The 21,019-nt window shown below is 45.2% G+C and overlaps 1 protein-coding gene across 5 annotated transcripts in view; it reads left to right on the top strand.

Annotated features, from left to right (window-relative positions):
- Nucleotides 1-21,019, top strand: part of RFTN1 (raftlin, lipid raft linker 1) — a 206,483-nt gene that overhangs the window by 151,705 nt on the left and 33,759 nt on the right. For all 5 annotated transcript variants that reach the window (XM_017522502.1, XM_017522503.2, XM_037736225.1 and 2 more), the window contains exons 6-7: nt 768-971; nt 13,363-13,478. In XM_017522502.1, the coding sequence (XP_017377991.1) occupies nt 768-971; nt 13,363-13,478 (320 nt within the window). The remainder of the gene's footprint in view (nt 1-767; nt 972-13,362; nt 13,479-21,019) is intronic.

Here is a 21,019-nt window from a genome sequence, read left to right as displayed (position 1 = left end):
AATTCCAGGTATTCGCTTCTGGAGGCTGCCACTGCTAACCCATGCCCGGCTGCACGTAGGCAGGCGTGGCTCCGCTGCTGGGTGGCAGTGGTTATTGATTGCTGAAGAACTGAGCTATACAGGAAGGAACCGAAAGCTCAGCACTCATTCCCAGTGCCCCCTTGGCTGGACCGACCTGCTACTGCAGGCAGGAACTCTCATTTACGGGAACATATTTATTTTTACATATCCATGATGTATTTTTGATGTACTTGATTAAGTATTATGAGTTCGGCCCCAGGAAACACCACTGCAGTTTATAAATAGTCAGTTCAGGAGTGTACAAGGTTCCTGGAATTAGGGCAGTATTTTTGTTTTTATGTGTCGCTGTACCTTTACTTTTTAAAAGACCACTCTCCCCCAGATATGTCTGCTTTTATTTCCAAAACACATCTTTGTATGAATTTCTATAACCATCTCCTATGTTCTTTTCTTAAACACCTAACTGTGTGCATGAATCCCAGATAACAGCTATTCATTACATTCTAGATTAAAAACCTGAGTCGCCCATCAGAAGCCCAACCTTTCAGGTCCATGTTAATTTAAGGCAGCTTCAACTTACTACTTGGAATGAGGCTTTATTATCTGGCAACAATACAGCCTCACAGAGATTTCAGCATTCATCATATCATTTATACAGGCTCCTGAGAGATCCACTAAACCCTGTGGAGCAGATTTTTATCATGGTTGACCTCTTCTCTCTCCCCTCCCTCTCCAAATCCCAACAGAAATGGAGATCTTCGCCCTTTTCAACAAACCGAAGAGCCATCAGAAGTGCCGGCAATACTACCCTGTCACCATTCCTCTCCGTGTCTCCAAGAATGGCCAGGCGGTGAGCGGCTTGGATGCCAACTGGTTAGAGCACATGAGCGATCACTTCCGGAAAGGCGGCATGCTGGTGAACGCAGTCTTCTACCTTGGAATGGAGAATGGTATGGAATTCATAGTCCTTGGGTGGCCCTTTGTGAACTCTGCTTCTAACTCTCAAAATCTTAGACCCTCTCAAAGCCTGTTTCATTCAGAAAGCTCTGCAGCCGATAACCATGCTGCATTTTATTTCTAATTAACACATCTTGAGGAACTTTCCATAAAGTCCAGGACCTGTGCTCTCTAAACCTCTCTAGGAGTCAGCCAGATATCTTCTGAAATGACAGAGAAAGCGGAGTGATTCTATTTCATCGAAGGTGGCCCCAGTGTCTGTTGCTTTTAAAGGCTTTTAAAAAGATTGTTCCCCGGATTTGTTAATTACCCCCTGGGATTGTGCCATTCCAAAGTGCAAATTGTTTGTAGACACTATTACAGTTTGAAGTAGCAGTAGCAGCACCTTGAAATTAACAGCAGAGAAATAAATTGAACAGCCTGGTTTCTGTAAGCTCCACTGAGACACACACTGTTCCCAGGTCTCCCAGCACCCCGTACCCCCTCCCCAGTAATGTGTTGTCTCTCGTGGTTTGCTGCATGGAATAGCACTATTGATGTCAGCTCTCCTAAGGCAGAAAGTCTGCCCACAGGGGGAAAATGTGTCAAACAAAGAAAGGGCTTCAGGTTAACGAGAAAGCAAGTTGAGTCACCAGGGTGTGTCAAATCTGGGAGGCTATTTGGGGAGTGGGACCAATGTGCCAGCAGCATGTGCACATCCTGAGGGCTGTCAGTCAGCAGGATTCCTAAGTGAAACATAACACCAAATTTGTCAATCCCAGCAAAACCTGGCAGGTGGCATCAACAGCACCGTGTCTTGTTGTTGAGCCATTTTCTCTCAAGAATTAGCAGAGTCATGAACAGAGTTTGGATTCCACATTGTTTGCAGTCCCAAATGCCAGCAAGCATCCTGAGAATAGAGACCATTCTGAGTTCTAAATGAACGTACCTTGAACCATCTAAGCCTTAGAACATGATAGAGCACAGAGGTCTTAATTTTGAATGCAAGTGTCGATCGAAGTATCATTGCCAAATATTGATATGTTATCATAGTAGCAGCAGGCATTGTATGGTGTAGTGTCCATAACCATTTGTTGAATGCATGAATGGCACAGAAAGGTGACCGGCTTAAGAATACAACCAGAGGCTGAGCGCAGTGGCTCACGCCTGTAATCCCAGCACTTTGGGAGGCTAAAGTGGGCAGATCACAAGATCAGGAGTTCAAGACCAGCCTGGCTAATATGCTGAAACCCTGTCTTGTCCAATAATACAAAAAAAATTAGCTGGGCATGGCGGCAGGTGTCTGTAACCCCAGCTACGCAGGAGGCTGAGGCAGGAGCATTGCTTGAACCTGGGAAGCAGAGGTTGCAGTGAGCCGAGATCGCGCTACTGTATTCCAGCCTGGGCAACAGAGCGAGACTCCATCTCAAAAAAANAAAAAAAAAAAAAAAAAAATACATCCAAAGCAGGGCTGTCCATTAGAAGTGCCCTTGATGATACAGGCGTTTGTTCTGCATCTGGGTTGTCCAGTATGCCAGCCACCAGCTGCCTGCAGCGAGCGCTTGAAATGAGGGTACTATGATTGAAGAACTGAATTTTAACATGTATTTAATTTTATTAATTTAAGTTTAAATAACTATATGTGGCTAGTGTCACTAGTCAGTGTGCATTTGGTCAGTGCAGTTGTAGAATACACAGGTCTTTAAAACATAATGTAGGGTCACTTCTGTGCCCCAGTGGCAAGGTGGGTAACCTCCCTCTACACAAGGAAGCCGCCATTAGTACCTGCCAAGTTCCCCAAAGCTGGGGATTGTCACGGTCTGGTTTGAGATGTATCATAAAACACCAGAGGCAATACATGCTTGGGGCCAACTTGGGGCAGATGTTTATAGCCTGACTTGTCAGTGTCAGGGGAGGCCAGGGAGGGGCCCTTTGGCTCCCTGTTTCCTGCAGGGACACCCCACTGCCCATCTGGAGCTGTGGCAACAGTGGCTCCTTTCATCCCCTCTCAGTGCGCATAGATGCCCTCTGTGGCCACGCATAGTTTTACATTCCTCCCTAGGAAACTGATGGTTTGTTGTTGAAGGTATGTGGGGCGGTGCTGGGGATAGTGGATACACGGGTGGCCACTTAGAATTACTTCCCTGCTTAGGAAGATCGGGGCATTAAAAGGGAGGTTTTCTCTTTGACCCCACTGCCTCAGCAGGTTAGAGGCCCTAAGACCCCCAAGAAAGAACACCTGGACGTTCACACAGCCATTTACTGTTGTCCACCATTATGGTTTAGCCATCAAGGCTGAGTTAGCCGCCTCCTCCCCGTCACCCCACTCTTCAACCTGGTGTCCAGAAACACAGACAACTTAGACAGCTTTTTCTTCAGATTGGACTTGAGTGTTTGAAATACTGTTATAGCCTCCCTTGGCTTTAGCCACGTTAAATTCATTCTTCCTGCCCTGAAGGCAGAACGTGAAATTTCCCCTGGCAAGCGCAGCCGTGAAGTCCTCTGCGGGGCCAGGCATCTCCCTAGAAGCAGCCCATATCTTAGAGCTCCACCAGAGCTGTCCGTAGCTATGTCAGGGAGGGCTGCAAAATACTCAGAACAAAATGAATTGAAACCCACTCTGATTTTCAACACGATTTCACCCTGTCTATGTCTGTTGGGAGGGAGACGGTGACTGGGAGCAATGCTTACTGGGTTAGGGCGTTTCTGCTCTGGAAAAGTCCAAGGTTTCTGTTGGCCAGGGATGTTATAAGTCTGTGTTCTTTTCCCAGGATCAAAAAACAAAACAAAAGATGGCAAGCTAATCATAATCATAAGAGGAACCTATTTCTAATGAGATAATTAGTGTCCTGACAAATAAATCTGGCAGAGCTAGAAACACATCTTTAAGCTGCTTGCCATCTGGAAAGGCACCAGCCATGACTCTTAAATAGAGATTTTTACTCCAAAATATTTTCCACAGAGTCATAAAACTCACGAGAACTTTGTCCCATAATCCAGGTGATGTTTCAGCCTGAATTACCCAGAGTAGACTCCAGAGCTTCTGTTCTGGAGCATCACTCCCTCCCTTTGCCTCCCACCCCAGGACGGAGAAAGATTCAGACAGTCCTCAAGTTTGGGATCCTGCTCATCGTGTCCAGGACTCCTCTCCCTCGGTCACTCATTAAACCTCAGAATGACCGAGTGTCTTGGGCTGGAGGAGGCTCTGCCCATGGGCTCTGGCAAGCTTGGGGCAGAGGAGAGGAGGGACATAGTGATGACCATGGATACTTAGCTGTTGCTTTGTGTGAGTGCTGCTCTCAGCAATTCAAACTTATTGCTGACTTCATCCTCACAATACCTAAGTGGAGTAGGTACTGTTGTTATGCCTGTATTACAGCTGTGGAAACTGAGGCACGGGGACATTATGTCACTGTCAAGGTTACTGGCTAGTAACATCAAGAAGGTAGCAGGAAGAAAGAAGGGAGTCGACAGACAAAGGACCCATGCGGTGGGCGGGATGGAGGAGGAAAGACGTGGGCCCTGGCGGGACCTTGGCGGCTTTCCAGGTGGGAGAGGAGGACTCCAAGGTCACTCTGGGGAAGTGGCAGGACCTGATGGGAAGCAAGAATGAGTCCAGGGGACACGTAGCAGAGCAGACAGGCTCAGGAACATGTCAGCCAGTGAGATGCAGGCCAGGTTCTCTATTTCTAGAGGATGGGGAAGACCAGGAGCAGAGACCCCCAGCTGAGCCGGCTGTTGCAGAGGAGGTGGGTGAGAGCCAGGAGTTCGGGGTGAGATTGAGGCTGCCCAGCACTGAAAACCCAGCAAGGAGGCTGATTTCTCACAAGGCCTCTGGGCCTGCAGAATTGCTGCTGCCACTACTGGCCCCTGAGGCTGCTGCCACTGCCACCGTCTCTCTCGCCCTGCCTCGCCCGGCATTCCTCTTGTTCTGTCCTATCCCCACCCCCAACTTCATCCTTCGCCCTGCCTTCCGTGCCCCACCCCCCCTGCCCACCCCTGCTCGTCACTCCTCACACCCCTGCCCTTTCCTACCCTGGCAGTCCTCCACCTCTTTGTTTCCGAAATGGCCTTTGCAGCTGATTATCCAAACCAGAATCCACTCCAGCAACAGTCAGTGTTTGCGGCGACCATATCCTCACTTCTCTTTTTGCCAAAGGAAAAATACTAGCATTAAAAAAAAAAAAAAAAAGCCCTTTTTTCTTTCCCCAACTGCTCAAGAGGAACCTAGCCCCTTATTCTGCAGAATGTCCTGTGTTATGGATTCATCTGGTCAGTGCTCATGGTGTTTCATTGATCTTATTTCTCTAGCCTCTATTTCCTGTAAACTGGAAGTTAATCCTAAGGCCTTGATAAATTAAGAATTATGACTAGAATACATTCCAGGCAATGTGTTCTCCACGCTGTGTCACATAGGGGTCACGTTACACCCAGATGTCTCTCTGCACCTTACCTTTTTAAAAGATGAGGTCTTCCTTGAGAGTTTTTCTGATGCCCCAGCTGCATCTAAATAACACTTGGCATAGTATTTATAGCACCTTTTTTGACACCTAGCATATCCTCCGTGACCATATATTTGCAAAATACATATGTAAAAAACATGAACATGTTTTTAACAAAATATATATTAAATATGTGGGGTGTATATTTTATACAGACATATTTGCAACCAACCCTCCAGGCAGGTCCTACTTTTTGTACTTTCTTACATCACAGTGCCTGTATACAGAAGGTGACTAATGACAGTTCTGGATGATGCTCAGTAATGCCAGTGGTGATGAAGGAGAAAGCTGATACTGGAGTGTTTCACCAGGAACCTACAGATTTTAGGGCAGGACTTGTAAGAAAGGGAGACGGAAGAGGTACCAGGTGTTTTTGATGGCCACTGCCTGGGGACACCACCGTCTCCAGGAATGTCTGGCCTAGTGGTTACAGGCAGGGCTTCTATTTCAAAGAAGCCACTTAATAATGTAGGGGCTAAATTGCACATATGCCATGAAATGCATTTTCTTGTGTGTCCATGGGACATCTTTAAATAAACTTTTATTCCAGTTTAGCGCACATGTAAAAAATGGTGCAGATCATAAGGGTATAGCTCAGTGGCTTTTCACAAGGGGGGAACACCCATGTCACCAGGACCTAGATCAAAAAATAGAACATATCAACCCCTAGAGGCCCCCACATGCCCCACACTGTTTCAATCCACCCGGGGTAACCACAGTCCCTGCTTGAAACACTATGGATGAGTTTCGAACTTTATGCAAATGGAGCATACACTTGTCATGGTGGGATTTGTCCACATATTTACATTTAATTGCAGACCATTTTCTCTCATTGCGTGTACTATTCCACTGTGTCAGATATACAGCTATATGCATAACTTAGCCATTTACAAGCATATATATATATTTTTTTTTGCCTCATGTAGGACAGCATGGCATCTACACAGATGTAGCCCCAAACAAAAGCCCTAAGCCCATCTCATTGTGACTGACTGAAATCTCATCCTAACCACTAAGGCAGAGAGAGTATGGTGCAGGGATGAGAAAGCACCAGGTCTGCAAGGGTAGAAAGCTAGCCTATTTAGCACCTACCCCCAGTTCCTCAAACAGTGTCTGCCTCATCATAGTAGTAACTCAATAAATGTCTGTTGTTGAGAGTGGGTAGGTTTTAGAATCAAACAAACCACATTTCAGGTCTGGTTTGGCCCTTGTATTCCATATGAACATGGACAAATCATTTAACTCAGTTGTCTACCCACTAAAAGGGAATGATGACTCTTTTGGAATTTGGGGGAGGATTCAATGAAAAACCTTGAACTGCACCTGGCGGACTGCCTCACACCCAGCAAACACTGAATCAGAATGTTTCTCCTCCCTATCTGGTCAGTTAAATGGCACTACAATTTGCAAGCTAACACTTTTCTAGCTGAAGAGGAGTAATATCTTTTCTAGATGATTCAGTGCCTCGAATTGAGAATGTAGGAATGCAGGCAGGCCCAGAGCAGCAGTGAGTGTTCAAGAAGCAAGAGAAGGCAGCAGCCTTGCTCATTCTTTGGTTAATAGAGCAAATGAGTTGCAGTGTGATTGGGAGGCCACATGGCACTGTTATCTGGGATTGGTTGAACAGTGATTACATTTGCCATGGGATCACATGTCATATGACCACATGTGCAGTTGTGCTTATGCAGTTGGCCAGTGCCAATCCTGGAATCAAGACGGTGCCAAGAGCACCATGCAGCCTCTGATGGACAGAAGGCACCCTCAGAGAGCCTAGAGCATCTGTTCTGCCAGCTACTCCAGTGTGCTAAGGGAGAACAGTAACACTTAGTTTTTAACCCTGCAAAAATAGACCAAATACGCTGACCACTTGTCATAGCGTGCACATTCAGACTAGGCTTTGGCAAAGCACAGCAGTCTAGGGCTGAGCCTGAAGGTTAGCTTGATAGACAGGGTCTTAATGTCTTAGAGGCTGCAGGAGAAGAGTGGTTGCCTCATAGAATTTATCTCTTGAAGTAATATGACAAATCTCCTTTTCCCACAATTGTAAATCATAAACTTGGAATATTAAGGTGGCCTTTCACCAAAAGACCAGCATCAAATATTTATACGGTACGAGGACAAATAGCTTTTTGTGCACAGTAGGGAAGCATCTTTAATAAAAAATGCAGTGATAATGGAATGTTTTCCATAGTTGGAGGGTGGTTTAACCTTTTTTGCATTGGAGCCTTCACTCTAAGATAGACCTATTTATACCCAACTGGGTGTGCATTATAGTGAGGCTGAGCCATGAAGGTAATGAGGAGTGGACAAGGCCATCAAAACAGGGGACTCTTTAAAAGCCCAGCTGTCTGCTCTGTGTGGTTCATTGACTTTTTTGCTGTTACAGATGATCAGATTTTGACAGCCATTCTGAACTTCAGCCTCATGGTTAAGTGGGTGAATCAGCACTCTGGATTCAGAATACTGGAGCATCAGGCTGAGATGGGGAGACTGGGAGGCAGGCAGTGGATGAGGTGGGTGGTGAATGAGGATCTGGGTGTGTTCCTCCTTCATGCCCCAAAGCTAGCTGTAGCCTTTCCTGCTGACCACACAGCCCCTCTCCCAGGCCCGTGACCCAGGAGGAAAGAGGGGAAGCCCAGCAGCGGGTGGAGAAAAAGTCTGTATGGGCTGTGAGTGTCCCCTTCCCTCTTCTGGACCTCAGCTCTGCCATGCTTGCCATGGGCAGGTTAAACACTATCATATAATTTATGTTGAATTAGGCACTTAAGTACTTAAAGCATATGGAAGACACATTTAAAGGGCTTGGAGGTTTTCCATTGAGAAGATCTGGAAGTAGAGGCTTTGGAAATTTGATACAACATATTTTTGTAGAAGTCTTGAGGAAATATGTGCTGTGTTGACATAATCCTGATGGAATCATCGAGTATCTTCCAGTCTCAAGTATCCCCAGGTCAAGACTAGGGAAGGCTTTACTCAAAGGGGTCTTTTAGGGCATCCCTACTGTGATAGGGGCTCCAGATGGACTCCTGGAGCATTACCCAGAACTTAAAAAGTGAGCTGGACTATGGTCCGTGCTCACCTTTGACCCCGGAATACTTGTGATGTGATTTAGCTGTACAGCAGCTGGTTTTCCCTGATCACCTATGAAAGTGTCTCTTAGGAGGCCATGGAATAAGCAATCGGGGAAACTTTTTAGCAAAGCAGACAACAGAGGCAAGCTTAGCACTTGCTGAGGCTGTTTGATAACTGACTCTCAGGATAGGAGACAAGTAAGAAACTGGAGCATGTTACTGGTTTACCCATAGGGCTCTTACTTGAAAGGGAGAATTATCTTATGTTGGGATAATATCAGGATAAGGCTGCTGTGCTTATTACCCTTGTAGCCATGGTTTGTTGAACCATTTAGGCCTTCCTATTATTCTGGAATAAGGACCCAGGCTAAGCAAAGTATAGTGGTCTTGTTTTTTAGGTCTAGATTGGGCATTGTGTCAGTCAGCTATTACTCCAATAATGCTGTGTAACAAACAAGTTCAGAACTCATTGGCTCACAATGGTGATGATTTACTCTGGCAGATTTTGGGGTTGGCTGGAGCAGCTCTGTTGAGGCTCAACTGGGCTCCACTGGAGCAGCTCTGCTCCATTTGTCCTGTCTCCCTAGAACCAAGTGGCTAGCTGGAGTATGCCCTCTCAACATACTGGCAAAGACAGAAGAGGCCTAGCTCAACCACACATGTGCTTTTTGGCCTCTACTAATATCGCATTGGCCAAGCAAGTGAGATGAGCAGAGCCCTAAGTGGCTGGCCTCCCCACCAGTCAATTTAGTCTTAACCACCTTTTCTCCTGATTCTGCTGCTCACCTGGTCCTTGTCTGTCACTCATTCACTCTGCATGTCAGGCTGGCTGTCCCTTCCTCCTGAAACTCTCAAACCCTGCAGATCCAAATCCCTTGCTTGCTTAGTTCACTCAAAGTGGGGAGCCCTACCCTGATGCCTTTTTCAAAAATAGCTGCCACCGCTGTGTCCACCTTCACACTCCCCTTGGTGCACTTGGTATTTTTATAGCATTTGTCACCTGGACATTATGTTATTGTCTTCCTCTTCCACTGCAAGGTAAGCTTCATGGTGGCAGGGACTTTGTCTTGTGGTTTGTGAGGTCTCCAGTGACTACAAGAGTATGTGGCATGTCATAGTTTCCCAGTAGGTATCCCAGTAATGAATGGCTGGAAGGTTATTCAGGGTAAGTTTGAGTGTCTCTAGTAACATGCCACTCACCCTTCTGAGGCTCTATCTTACCATTTTTAGGTTCCTCTAAGGAAAGTTCTTTCTATTTAGATTATACTAAATATAATCTAAATATTATAGATTTAGATATATTATATATATATATATTTATTATATATATTTATACTAAAATCATCTCCTGATAGTTTTAAACAACTCTTTGAATCTAGTTATGCCTTCAAGAGCCTTGTAGAGGAGAGAAAAAGGAAATTGTCCTCTGTGTTGTCCATTGACTTGTATTATACCTGCATTAACTTGCTAATAACCTTGCAGAAAAGGATATAACAGAAAACTCAAATTGTATGTAATTCTACCACTTATAACGGCTGCTGGCATTTTGTATATTTCCTTAAAGTCTGTCTAAACCTTTTGAACATAAAAATCCATATTGAGCTCATATGGTAGTTTTATATCCTACTTTTTTCTCCATAATATTGTATCTAAGTAATTTTTCTGAATCATTAAGTTCCCATGATATTTAGGGATAGCCTAGTATTAACTGTACATAAAGCTACAAATTTAACTGTTTTGCTATGGTTAAATATTTGGATTGTTGAACATTTAGATTAAGTGTTTAAGTAATTTTGTAAGTAATGCTCGTAGGTGGATATTTGATGGTGTTGGAGGTAATTACCTCAGGATAGACAAGAAAGGTCAGATTTCCAGGTGAAAGAGGATGGGCCTTGTGTGGCAAGCTCCTGCAACATTGTTAAATTGCTTTCTAGAAAGATTATATAGTTAAAATTCCCTTAAGCACTGTAAACTTTCCCATATCATCATACCTTTACCACAGTGGGAATTGTCTTTTCAAAATTTGTCAGTTTGTTAAATAAAAAAGAAGTTGAGGCCTGGAGCGATGGCTCATGTCTGTAATCCCAGCACCTTGGGAGGCTGAGGATCATGAGTCCAGCGGTCCGAGACTAGCCTGAGCAACGCAGTGAGACCCCCATCTCTACAAATAATACAAAAATGAGCTGGGTGTGCTGGCACGTGCCTGTGGTCCCAGCTGCTCGGAGGCTGTGGTGGGAGGATCACGTGGACCGGGAGGTTAGGGCTGCAGTGAGCCATGATTGTGCCACTGCACTCCAGTCTAAGAGAGAGAGTGATACTCCATCCATCTCAAACAAACAAAAGATAGTGCAATTTTTTTTTTCCAGTGTTTATTGGCCATGGAAAGAGAAAGAGAGCTAATTAATTGCTAGTTTATGCCCTTTGTTTCTAATGGTGTTTTAGTTTTTTGTTTTTTTTTTGAGACGGAGTTTCGCTCTTGTTACCCAGGCTGGAGTGCAATGGCGCGATCTTGGCTCACCGCAACCTCCGCCTCCTGGGTTCAGGCAATTCTCCTGCCTCAGCCTCCTGAGTAGCTGGGATTACAGGCACGCGCCACCATGCCCAGCTAATTTTTGTATTTTTAGTAGAGACGGGGTTTCACCGTGTTGACCAGGATGATCTCGATCTCTTGACCTCATGATCCACCCGCCTCGGCCTCCGAAATTGCTGGGATTATAGGCGTGAGCCACCGCGCCCGGCCGGTGTTTTAGTATTTTAACTATCTGTTAAAGCTTTTTATATATAAGAATATTAAGCTTAGCCTTTATTTTTGTATATGTGCTGCCGAAGCAAACGTGCTTAGCCTTTATTTTTGTTATTGTTGTTGCAAATAATTTTCTTATGCTGATGACCTTTTGTTTGTGGGGTCTGTTGGAAGACAAAAACTAAAGATTGTTATATATTCACGCTTTTCAGTCTTTTTCTTTGTGACTCCTAGAAAATACTGGCAGTTCTAGGAACTCCAGCGTGACTCAGAGGACTTTCTGAATTTGTGTTCCTTCCCTCCCTGTGGGGGAAAAAAAAAAGGTCACGTTATTATAGATTTTTCCTGTTAAAAATTGTCCTTTTAAAGAGCATATCATTGAAATGTGCTTTGTAAGTGTGTTAGTTTGCCAGGACTGTCATAACAAAATACTACACACTGGGTGGCTTAAACAACAGACATTTATTTTCTCTCAGCTCTAGAGGCTAGAAGTCCATGGTCTCGGTTTCAGCAACTTCAGTTTCTGGCTGAGGCTCTCTTCCTGGTTTGTAGACAGCCACCTTCCTGCTGTGTTCTCATGTGGCTTTTCCTCTTGACACACGCCAGGAGAGGGAGAGAGAGGGCTCTGGTTTCTCCTCCTCTTCTAATAAGGACACAAGTCCTATTGGACTAAGGCCCCATCCCACTCTACTTAAATGAGGACTAGAACATCATTTAACCTTAATTACCTTCCTAAAGGCTCTGTCTTCAAATATAGTCACATTGAGGGTTAGGGTTTCAACATATGAATTTTGGGAGGACACCATTCAGTTCATAATATTATGATTGAGCAGTGTTTATAGCATAGAATCTAGGAACCAAGAGAGATTGCCTCTCCATAATCCCATTTTATAGAAAAGAGACCAAGCCCTTGAAAGAGTCACATCACCTTTTGTGACAGAGCCTAGCCCCAGACCGCTTGCTTCTAAGTCATTCTTTCCCCAGATCCCTTATCAGAATTAACCTAGGACATTTAGGAGCCATGCACAAAACAAAGGGGCAAAAGATGCTTCCCTTAGTGTATTCTGTAGGGGCAGGGACTCTGTTCTGTATTTCCTTTTTTTTTTTTGAGACGGAGTCTCACTCTGTCACCCAGGCTGGAGTACAGTGGCACGATCTTGGCTCAGTGCAACCTCCACCTCCCCACTTCAAGCAATTCTGCTTCAGCCTCCCAAGTAGCTGGGATTATAGGCACACACTGCCACACCCAGCTAACTTTTTGTATTTTAGTAGAGATGGGGTTTCACCGTGTTGCCCAGGCTGGTCTCAAACTCCTGAGCTCAGGCAATCCGCCCACCTCAGCCTCCCAAAGTGCTGGGATCACAGGCATGAGCCACTCGGCCTGACCTGTTCTTTATTTCTTTTTGCCCTCATTGCCTGAGGCAGTTCTCAGTCATGCTATACATTTCATGTATACTTGTCGAATTGTACAGAGCTCCGAACCTGGTACATTGACTAGAGCAGTGCCCAGGGAAATATTTCCAGTTGTAAATTATTTAGGAAAATTCCCCCTCCCCCAAATTCCACCTCTTGACAAGAGCTGCCTAAAATGTGGTCTGGACAGAAGCCCGTATCGCATGAACTTCCAAGAATTAACGCATCTAGAATGTGTCTGACAAACTCAGATCTGGTGTGTTATATCTCTTCCCTTAAAAAAAAAAAAAAAAAAAAAAAAACCTTCTCACCTAAATATAGTTTCCTTCTAAAAACTATCTCTAATGACTGTGTTTTACCCTGGGTAAGTTCTCCCCAGTGCATCCTGATGCTGGAGCATGAAAAGGAAGGTAAAGGCGTGAAATCAAATGGTGATTGCTAACAATGAAATTTGGGCTCATAAAATCAAGGATATTATTCAAAACTGTGAGGTAAATTAGCCTCATTCATTCTGATAGGGCTAGATAGACTCTATGGCTGCGTGTGCCTTCGTTAATTAACATGCTGAAAAGATGTTCTGATTGGGATTATTAATGAATGCAGTAGAAATGTTTACTGCTTAGAAGACTTCTGCCACGGACGGTTTACAAACCCCCGCCTCTTTCTTTTTCCACAGATTCCTTACAGGGCTTGACAGATGGAGTATTCATCTTTGAAGCTGTTTCCAATGAAGATAGCAAAACCATACAGGGCTACGATGCTATTGTGGTTGAACAATGGACAGTCCTGGAAGTAAGTGTGGGGTTGGCAGCCCTGCTTCTTTTGTTTAGACAGCAGTTGTTTTGTCCGCCTGTTCAATCTGTCTGTGGGGCTGTTGCTCAGCTGTGGCTTTCTTCTGAGAGGGAGTTGACCTGATAGGTTCCAGAAGGACCCCCTTAGTCCTTTCATTCCCCTCTTTTCCCAACCCCAGGTAGGCGTGGGCCCCGCGCTTCCCTCTCTGCTGGAAAAACACATTGCAGGTGCCTCCCTGGCCATTTGGTGGACAGACAGTTATCTTTCATTAATTTGCATGTAACTGACAACTCGAAGTGATATAAATGAGGCCACATAGTTTGTGGCTTCTCTAATAATCAGAGCAGCATTGTTATCGGAGCCAGACCCTGTGGATCCCTCTGCCAGCTATCCTCAGAGTTATGCACGTGAGCCCACCTAATCTGCACAATAAGGCTTTTAAGTAAATACTGTTATTGCCTGTTTTATAGATGAGGAAACTGAGGCACACAGAGGTTAGGTCCCTGGTCCAAGATTATACATTAAGTGCTGAAGAATGTATTTGAGAAATGTTGACTCATGAGGCCACCAAATTGCTGTGGGCAGGGGAGTTCCTCAAACCATGTTCCACTGGGACTTTGGAGGAGCTAATTGACTTCTAACATTCACTAGTGTGTACCCATAAGGCATTGTTCAAACTACGGAAGCATGGACTTTAGTCTCTTGTATACACAGTGTCTGGGTTATAAAGGGAGAAGCTACTTGGACATAGAGAACTGATCGCTTAGTGTTTGTTTGTTTGTTTGAGATAGAGGCTCGCTCTTGTTGCCTAGGCTGGAGTGCAGTGATGCATTCTTGGCTCTTTGCAACCTCTGCCTTCTGGGTTCAAGCGATTCTCCTGCCGCGGCCTCCAGAGTAACTAGGACTACAGGCATCTGCCACCACGCCAGCTAATTTTTGTGTTTTTAGTAAAGACAGGCTTTTACCATGTTGGCCAGGCTGGTCTCAAGCTCCTGACCTCAAGTGATCTGCCTGCCTTGGCCTCCCAAAGTGCTGGGATTACAGGCATGAGCTATTGCGCCTGGACATGGACATAGAGAACTGATTTCTGAATGCCTTGGAAGAACACAGGATTGCCATTGCTGTGAGGCCCTCTGCCAAGCCGGGCTCTCCAGGGCAAGGGAAGACAGACATGGATACACCTCTTCATGAGGAGTGTGGGGTGCTGGGACCCTCTAGATAGCCGCTCGAGGCAGTCCCTTGCCTAGTTATTGTGGTGGAGATGGGGTAGGGGGTTGAGCTGGATGCCCCCCAGGATACTGTTACTCAGCTTTGAAGCTGCAATGGTTCCCAGCACGGGTGAAGTGAGGAGCAAGGCTGTTGGGGGCGTGCTGTGTCTAAACAGGGATGGGAAGTAGCTGCTTGCAAATGTGATAGCAATGGAGTACCCAGATGAACTGGAATCGTCAGAAGCAGGAGTTGGAAAATCACAGCATCCAGCGCTGGTTAGCATAGAGGCAAGAAGTCCTGAGGGAGGGAACCAGGTGATGACCTGGTGTGAGATCAGCTCCACCAGTTACTCCTGTGTGACCCTGCTGCCCATGGTGTCTCTCGCGTCCAGGCTCCTAACTAGAAATGCGATGCAGAAAAAGTAAGGCTCAGTCCAAGATGCCGAGCAAGCATGAGCAGGTCCTGTCACCTCTCAGGACCCTGTCCTTTCTCAACTATAAGCTGGGCAGGTCACGCAGCCCACCATGTGTGGTGGAGTGAAGGCTCCAGGTGGTGGTGAAATATGAAATGCCAGGAGTTGAGGATCTTAAGGACTGAGCAGCCAGCATTCAGTTTGCTCTGTAACATTTGGCTGTAACAGTAGTGATGCATGGCTGCACCCCAAACATGTGCCTGTGCCGAGTGATTGGCAGGCCATGGGGACGTGTGTAAAATTCCTGCTGTCTGTATATTAAAATGTCTGTTAAGGGAGGGCTCTGTGGTTCCTCAAAAAAGATGACTTGATGGCAGTGATCCAAAATCAGCTATAAAATGGTTCTTAAAAATCAGTGTGACTCCAGGACCAGTAGCATCAGCATCATGTGGGAAGCTTTTAGAAATGAAGACTCCTGGGCCCCACCCCAGATCTGCTGAACCCCCTGGGGGTGGGGCCTGGCAGTCTGCATTTTAGCAAGACCTGCAGGAGGTTGTGAGGCTCACTCCATTTTAAGAACCAGGGTACAGACGCCACTGTCACAGGTGTCTCTGGTCTTGTGTGATCGAATGACATGAGCGAGGGAAAAGCACCACAGTGACTTGTCTTTCTTCAGCCTTTGGAGCTAATTGTGATCTTGATGTGTAACTGAAGTGAATGGATACTGTACAAAGTGTTTGTGGGGGAAGACAGGGTTAAAGCTGAAATAAGGACACAGCTCTCTTTTTAATTCAAAAAAAGTCAATTTTATGGGTTAAGAAGTTAGTACAGGAAAGATGAACATTGATTCAGAAACTTTTCCTCAATATGTAGCTTGGTTTCCACTAGGTTTGTCAGTTTTATTTATTTCTCAGATGTTTAAACATTTTTCCTCCTGACCTCTTATTTTTATGCTGCAATCTATTTGATGATGTTTGTGGAGCCCTCTGCATTTCAGGAATGCTGCCTTGGCTTTTCCCCAGGAATCTTTTTGGGAAAAAGTGGGTTTTAAAGACCTGTGACAGGCCCAGTGGTATGCACCATCTCAGCCAGTCCTGTGTATCTGTTTCCAACTTCTCGTTCAGTGAAAGTAGATTGGTAGTTTGAAACTGTCCATGGTGGAAGTATTTACACCATGGGAACTGGCAAACTCTAGAAATTGGGTTTTCTTTCACCTAGAGAGCCAGTTGTAAGTATTTACTAGCATAAATGCTTATGGGCCATTCATGGATGGCCACTTATGGCCAAATACTGGATGGGCCATTGTCTTAACTACGTTTGGCCACTTAGGGCCAAATACTGGATGGGCCATTGTCTTACTACGTTTCACATTATAATATAATGGTGTGGCTAGTATCTAGTTAGGCAGAAACAAATTTTTCTTAATTTTCATGAGCATGATGACAGTGAATTGATGGTTGTGATGTTGTTGTTCACCAAGTTTCCCTGTATGAGTCATCAGACTTGCTGTTTCCTTTGGTGATTCTGGAGCATCCCCAAATTTCATGTAGTTGACGTTGACTCTTGCTCCCTTTAGTAGCATGAGCTTCTGCTGTGGCTTGAACGTTTGTTGTCCTCCAGAATTCATGTTGGAATCGTACCCCACAAGATGGTGGATTTGAAAGGTGGGACCCCAGGAATGATGAGGCTGGGAAGGCTCTGCCCTCATGGATGGGATGAATGTCCTTAGAAAAGAGGCTGCAGACACTGCCTCCCCTTTTTGGCCTTCCACCTTGCACCATGCAGGGACACCTACCTGGCACCATCTATGAGGAATGGGCCTTTGCCAGACACTGAACCTTTTGGTCAGTGTCAAGATGCCTGATCTTGGACTTGCCAGCCTCCAGAAATGTGAGAAATAAATTTCTATTGTTTATAAATTGCCCAGCCTGTGGTATATTATTACAGCAGTAGGAATCCACTGAGACAGAAATTGGTACCGAGAAGTGGGGCTGTTGCTGGAACAAATACGTGAAAGCGTGGAAATGACTTTGGAACTGGGTAATGGGTAGACACTGGAAGAGTTTGGAGATACATGTTAGAAAGAGCCTAGATTGCTGTGAATGGATTGTTAAGGTGATTCTGTTGAGGGCTCAGAAGAAGAGGAGAGCTGTAGAGAGAGCCTCAGACTTCTCAGAAATTATCTAAGTAGTCATGATCAGAATGTTGGTAGAAATACAGACAGTAAAGGCCGTTCTAATGAGGTCTTAGATGGAAATGAGGAACGAGGTACTGGAACCTGGAGGAAAGGCCATCCTTGTTATAAAGTGGCAGAGAACTTGGCTGAATTGTGTTCATGTCCTAGTGCTTTGTGGAAGGCAGAACCAAAGAGGGATAAACTAGGATATTTGGTGGAAGAAATCTCTAAGCCAAGTGTTCAGGGTGCAGTGTAGCTGCTCTTGGCTGCTGACAGTAAAATGCAGGAAGAGAGAAACAAACTGAAAATGGAGTTTATAATCAAAAGGGAAGCAGAACTTAAAGATTTGGAAAATTCTCAGCCTGGCTTTGTTGTCAAGAATGAAAAATTATATTCAGGAGAGAAAACCAAGGTTGGCCAAGCTACTGTTTGATAGGGAGATTGGTGCTGGTGGAAGGAGGCTGTGTGCTATTCACCAAGACAGTGAAAGACAGACCTGAAGGCATTTCTGAGATCCTCAAGGCTGCCACTCCCATCAGAGGCCTGGAATGCCAACACCTGGGGGACAGAACTGTGTCAAAGGAGGTGACTTGGGCATCCTCCGTACCTTCAGCCTCACTGCCAGTGCTGTTCAGTGCTCTCAAGATTCTGCTCCATGCATTGAGGCTAACACAGCTTCTGAGATTGACATCTTCTGAGAGCAGATGGAGGAGAGATCTTGTAGCAAGACCGCACTCCTTGGTTTATGGGTTTCTCTTCCTCTTTGCAGCTGGTGGAAGCAACCTTCAAGAGTCAGCTCTTAGGTCACCACCTGCAGGGTGAAAGACCCCTCCTCTGTGTTCTCGTAACTCTGGGCATGAGCCTGTCACAGCTCCTGTTGTAATCTATCATTGTTACTTATTTGTCCTTTCTGGTTCAGCTTTTTGGTTCAGCCCAACGCAGACTAGTGTTTCTCAAAACTGAGCTTGTATCAGAATCACCTGGAGAGCTTTTTAAAACACATGTATCCAGGCTGTACTCCTAGTTTCCTATTCAATAGGAGTCTTAGTCTGCTTGGGCTACCATAACAAAATACCATACTAGATGGATTAGACAACAGAAATTTATTTCCTGTCAGTTCTGGAGGCTGAAAAGTCCAAGATCAAGGTTCTAGGAGGGTTTGGTTTCTGGTGAGGGGTCTCCTCCTGGCTTGCAGATGGCTTCCTTCTCGTTGTAGCCTCACATGGCCTTGCCTCTGAGCACGCAAATGTCGGGGGGGGGCTCTCTGGTGTCTCTTCTTAGAAGGACACTAATTCTGTTGGATCAGGGCCCCACCCTTATGACTTCATTTAACTTTAATTACTTCTGTAGAGGCTCCATCTCCAAATACAGCCACACTAGTGCCTAGAGCCTCAACGTCTGCATTTTGGGAGGATATAAAACATTAAGTGTATAACAGTGGCTCTGAGATGGGGCCCAAGAATTTGCATTTCTAAAATATTTTCAAGTGAGCTGATGCTGCTGGTGTGGGAACCCCACCTTGAGAATCCCTGTCTTAGAGGCACTAAATATAGATAGCTCTGTTACCAGCACAGCCCAGCAATGTCCAGTCCAGGATATGTTCACCCACAGCTCAGCTCTTTGAAGAGGCTCCATCAGACCCTGACTCTTGCTCACAGCTCTCTCCTCTCCTGCCTGCCCCTCTCTAAGGCTGGGGGTATTTTTCCAGCTCTCACGCCTTCTACCCTCGAGACCCAGCTACTTCTTTTCCCCACTCTTTTGGCCTCTGGGAAAGATTTTTCCTTTTTAAGCCCTGAGCAGGTCCCTTTTGGCTTCTGGTTGATCCTGAATTTCTGGTAACCACTGTCCTCCCAGGCAGGCCTGTAATCCCTAGAGCTCTGACCACAAAATATCCCTGACCAGCTCCTTCTCAGTCTCACAGTGGGAACTGGTCTGTCCCTTTCCTGCCTCTTGACTCCCCCTGTGCTGATTCTCCAGCTCTGTGTAGATGTGCCATTCCAATTCCACCCTGTCTCACTGGCTTCCTTCTCTCTGCACGTGCATTGTGCATGCGCACACACATATGCACACATGAAAACATAGTGTGTGGACGGTGTAGCATGTTGGCAAAAGAATGTAGATTCCAGAGTCTGGCCTGAGTGTGCATCCTGCCTCTCTAATTCCCAGCTGAGTGATGGAGTATGTGAAAAGTAAACCGCCCCCGGCACTGTCTTTCTATTTTCAGTTGTATAAATGGGGATACTGGTAGCAACCTCTCAAAGCTGATGAGAATTAAAAGAGAAACTATATTAAAAAGTTGTGAATGTAGAACCTAGCACATAGTAGGCCCTCACTACGTACTGTTTTCTGTGTCAGTCGCCTGGTGTCATTGGTGAGACCGATCCTCCCCGCATTGTCTTCGTCTTATGCTAAAAGCACCGAGGAGGTTGGGCTAGGGAACCTGTAGAGTCAAATGCAAACAATTGCATTTTGATGAGTTGGAAACCTACGGCCTAAAATTAAAGGCAGTTGTAAGATAAATGTCTATCCATAGGGCATTTGTAACAGGTATTTTGTTTACTTTCTTTGAGTTTACAGTCTAGTGTGTGAGCAGAAAGGGTAATTCTCGGAAAGGAAAGGAAAAAACTACATAGGTGAATAGGTAAAGAACAAAATACAGAGACCCTCTTCTTCCCTCTGAATCTGTGTCTCTTTGAGCCTGACACCCATCAGACCTCACAGACACCACCACGTGCTGCTTGAGCCATAGAGCTTTTTCCATGTTTATCCCTCTTCCTGGAATATATTCTAGAACATCAGTGCTTACTATGAAATTTGGTGCCAGAATTGAACATAAGAGAGTAGAAAAAGCATTTATAGCTGATGCAGTTGGTATGATGGCTGGTGGGTTAATTGAAAAAGTCAAAGAGACCCAAAGAAAATCAGATTCCTATCTTACATTTTATTTTAATGTAAAGTATGTAAATACATGTCATTTGCCAATCTTTTTTAGTGTCTGCTCAAGTAAAGTTCTACTTCATCTTTCTCAGGTAAACCACACCCAAAGTGTGCTATCTACAATGTCCAGTGTCAGTTTCTTTAAAGTATCAATGGAATCCGACTGCAGAATCCTTCTGTTTTCATTTTTTTCTAGTCTTTCTAGTGCCCCCGCCCTACTCCCACACATACCTAATTCAACCACGGTTGTTACCTTTTAGTGATTGTTCTTTGTGGAGTCTCTTCAAGGAATTCAACTTAGTTTTTTGAGAAACAACTTTTTTTTGCACTTATAGTTTACATGCTTTTAAATCATTTAAATTAAGACATGTAATTAGGATCATGGGTCTAACTTACATAAACACATACAGCTCACCCTTGCCATGCTCAGTTGGTGAGGTCAGAAGGGCATGAGCATCCTAGAAAGCAGCTGTTACCTGCAAAGACTTGAGTTCTGTCAAGGTGGACTTGGACTTCTGTGAGTAGAGCTGCAGGTAGAATGACTTGGGGGCATTGTAACAGCCTCTGTAACCCCGCACTTTGTCATGAGGCTCTGGAGTCAGCTTTTCTCCACTCTCTGCCTGCGTATTCAGTCTTTTGTTGAACTGACTCCCATTTTATCTCATACTGGAAATTGCTTCTGCCCATTTCCCCAGCCTGTCAAGACATTTCTGATCATATTTATATCATTCTTCATTCTGGGGATCTTCCAGCCTTGCCTTCCCTGAAGGTTTCACATGTATGGTGGCTCCTGACTGGTCTCAATGG

The sequence above is a fragment of the Cebus imitator genome, unplaced genomic scaffold (assembly GCF_001604975.1).
Source record: "Cebus imitator isolate Cc_AM_T3 unplaced genomic scaffold, Cebus_imitator-1.0 Scaffold24, whole genome shotgun sequence".
Lineage (NCBI taxonomy): Eukaryota > Metazoa > Chordata > Mammalia > Primates > Cebidae > Cebus > Cebus imitator.
This window is presented reverse-complemented; position numbering and strand designations above follow the sequence as displayed.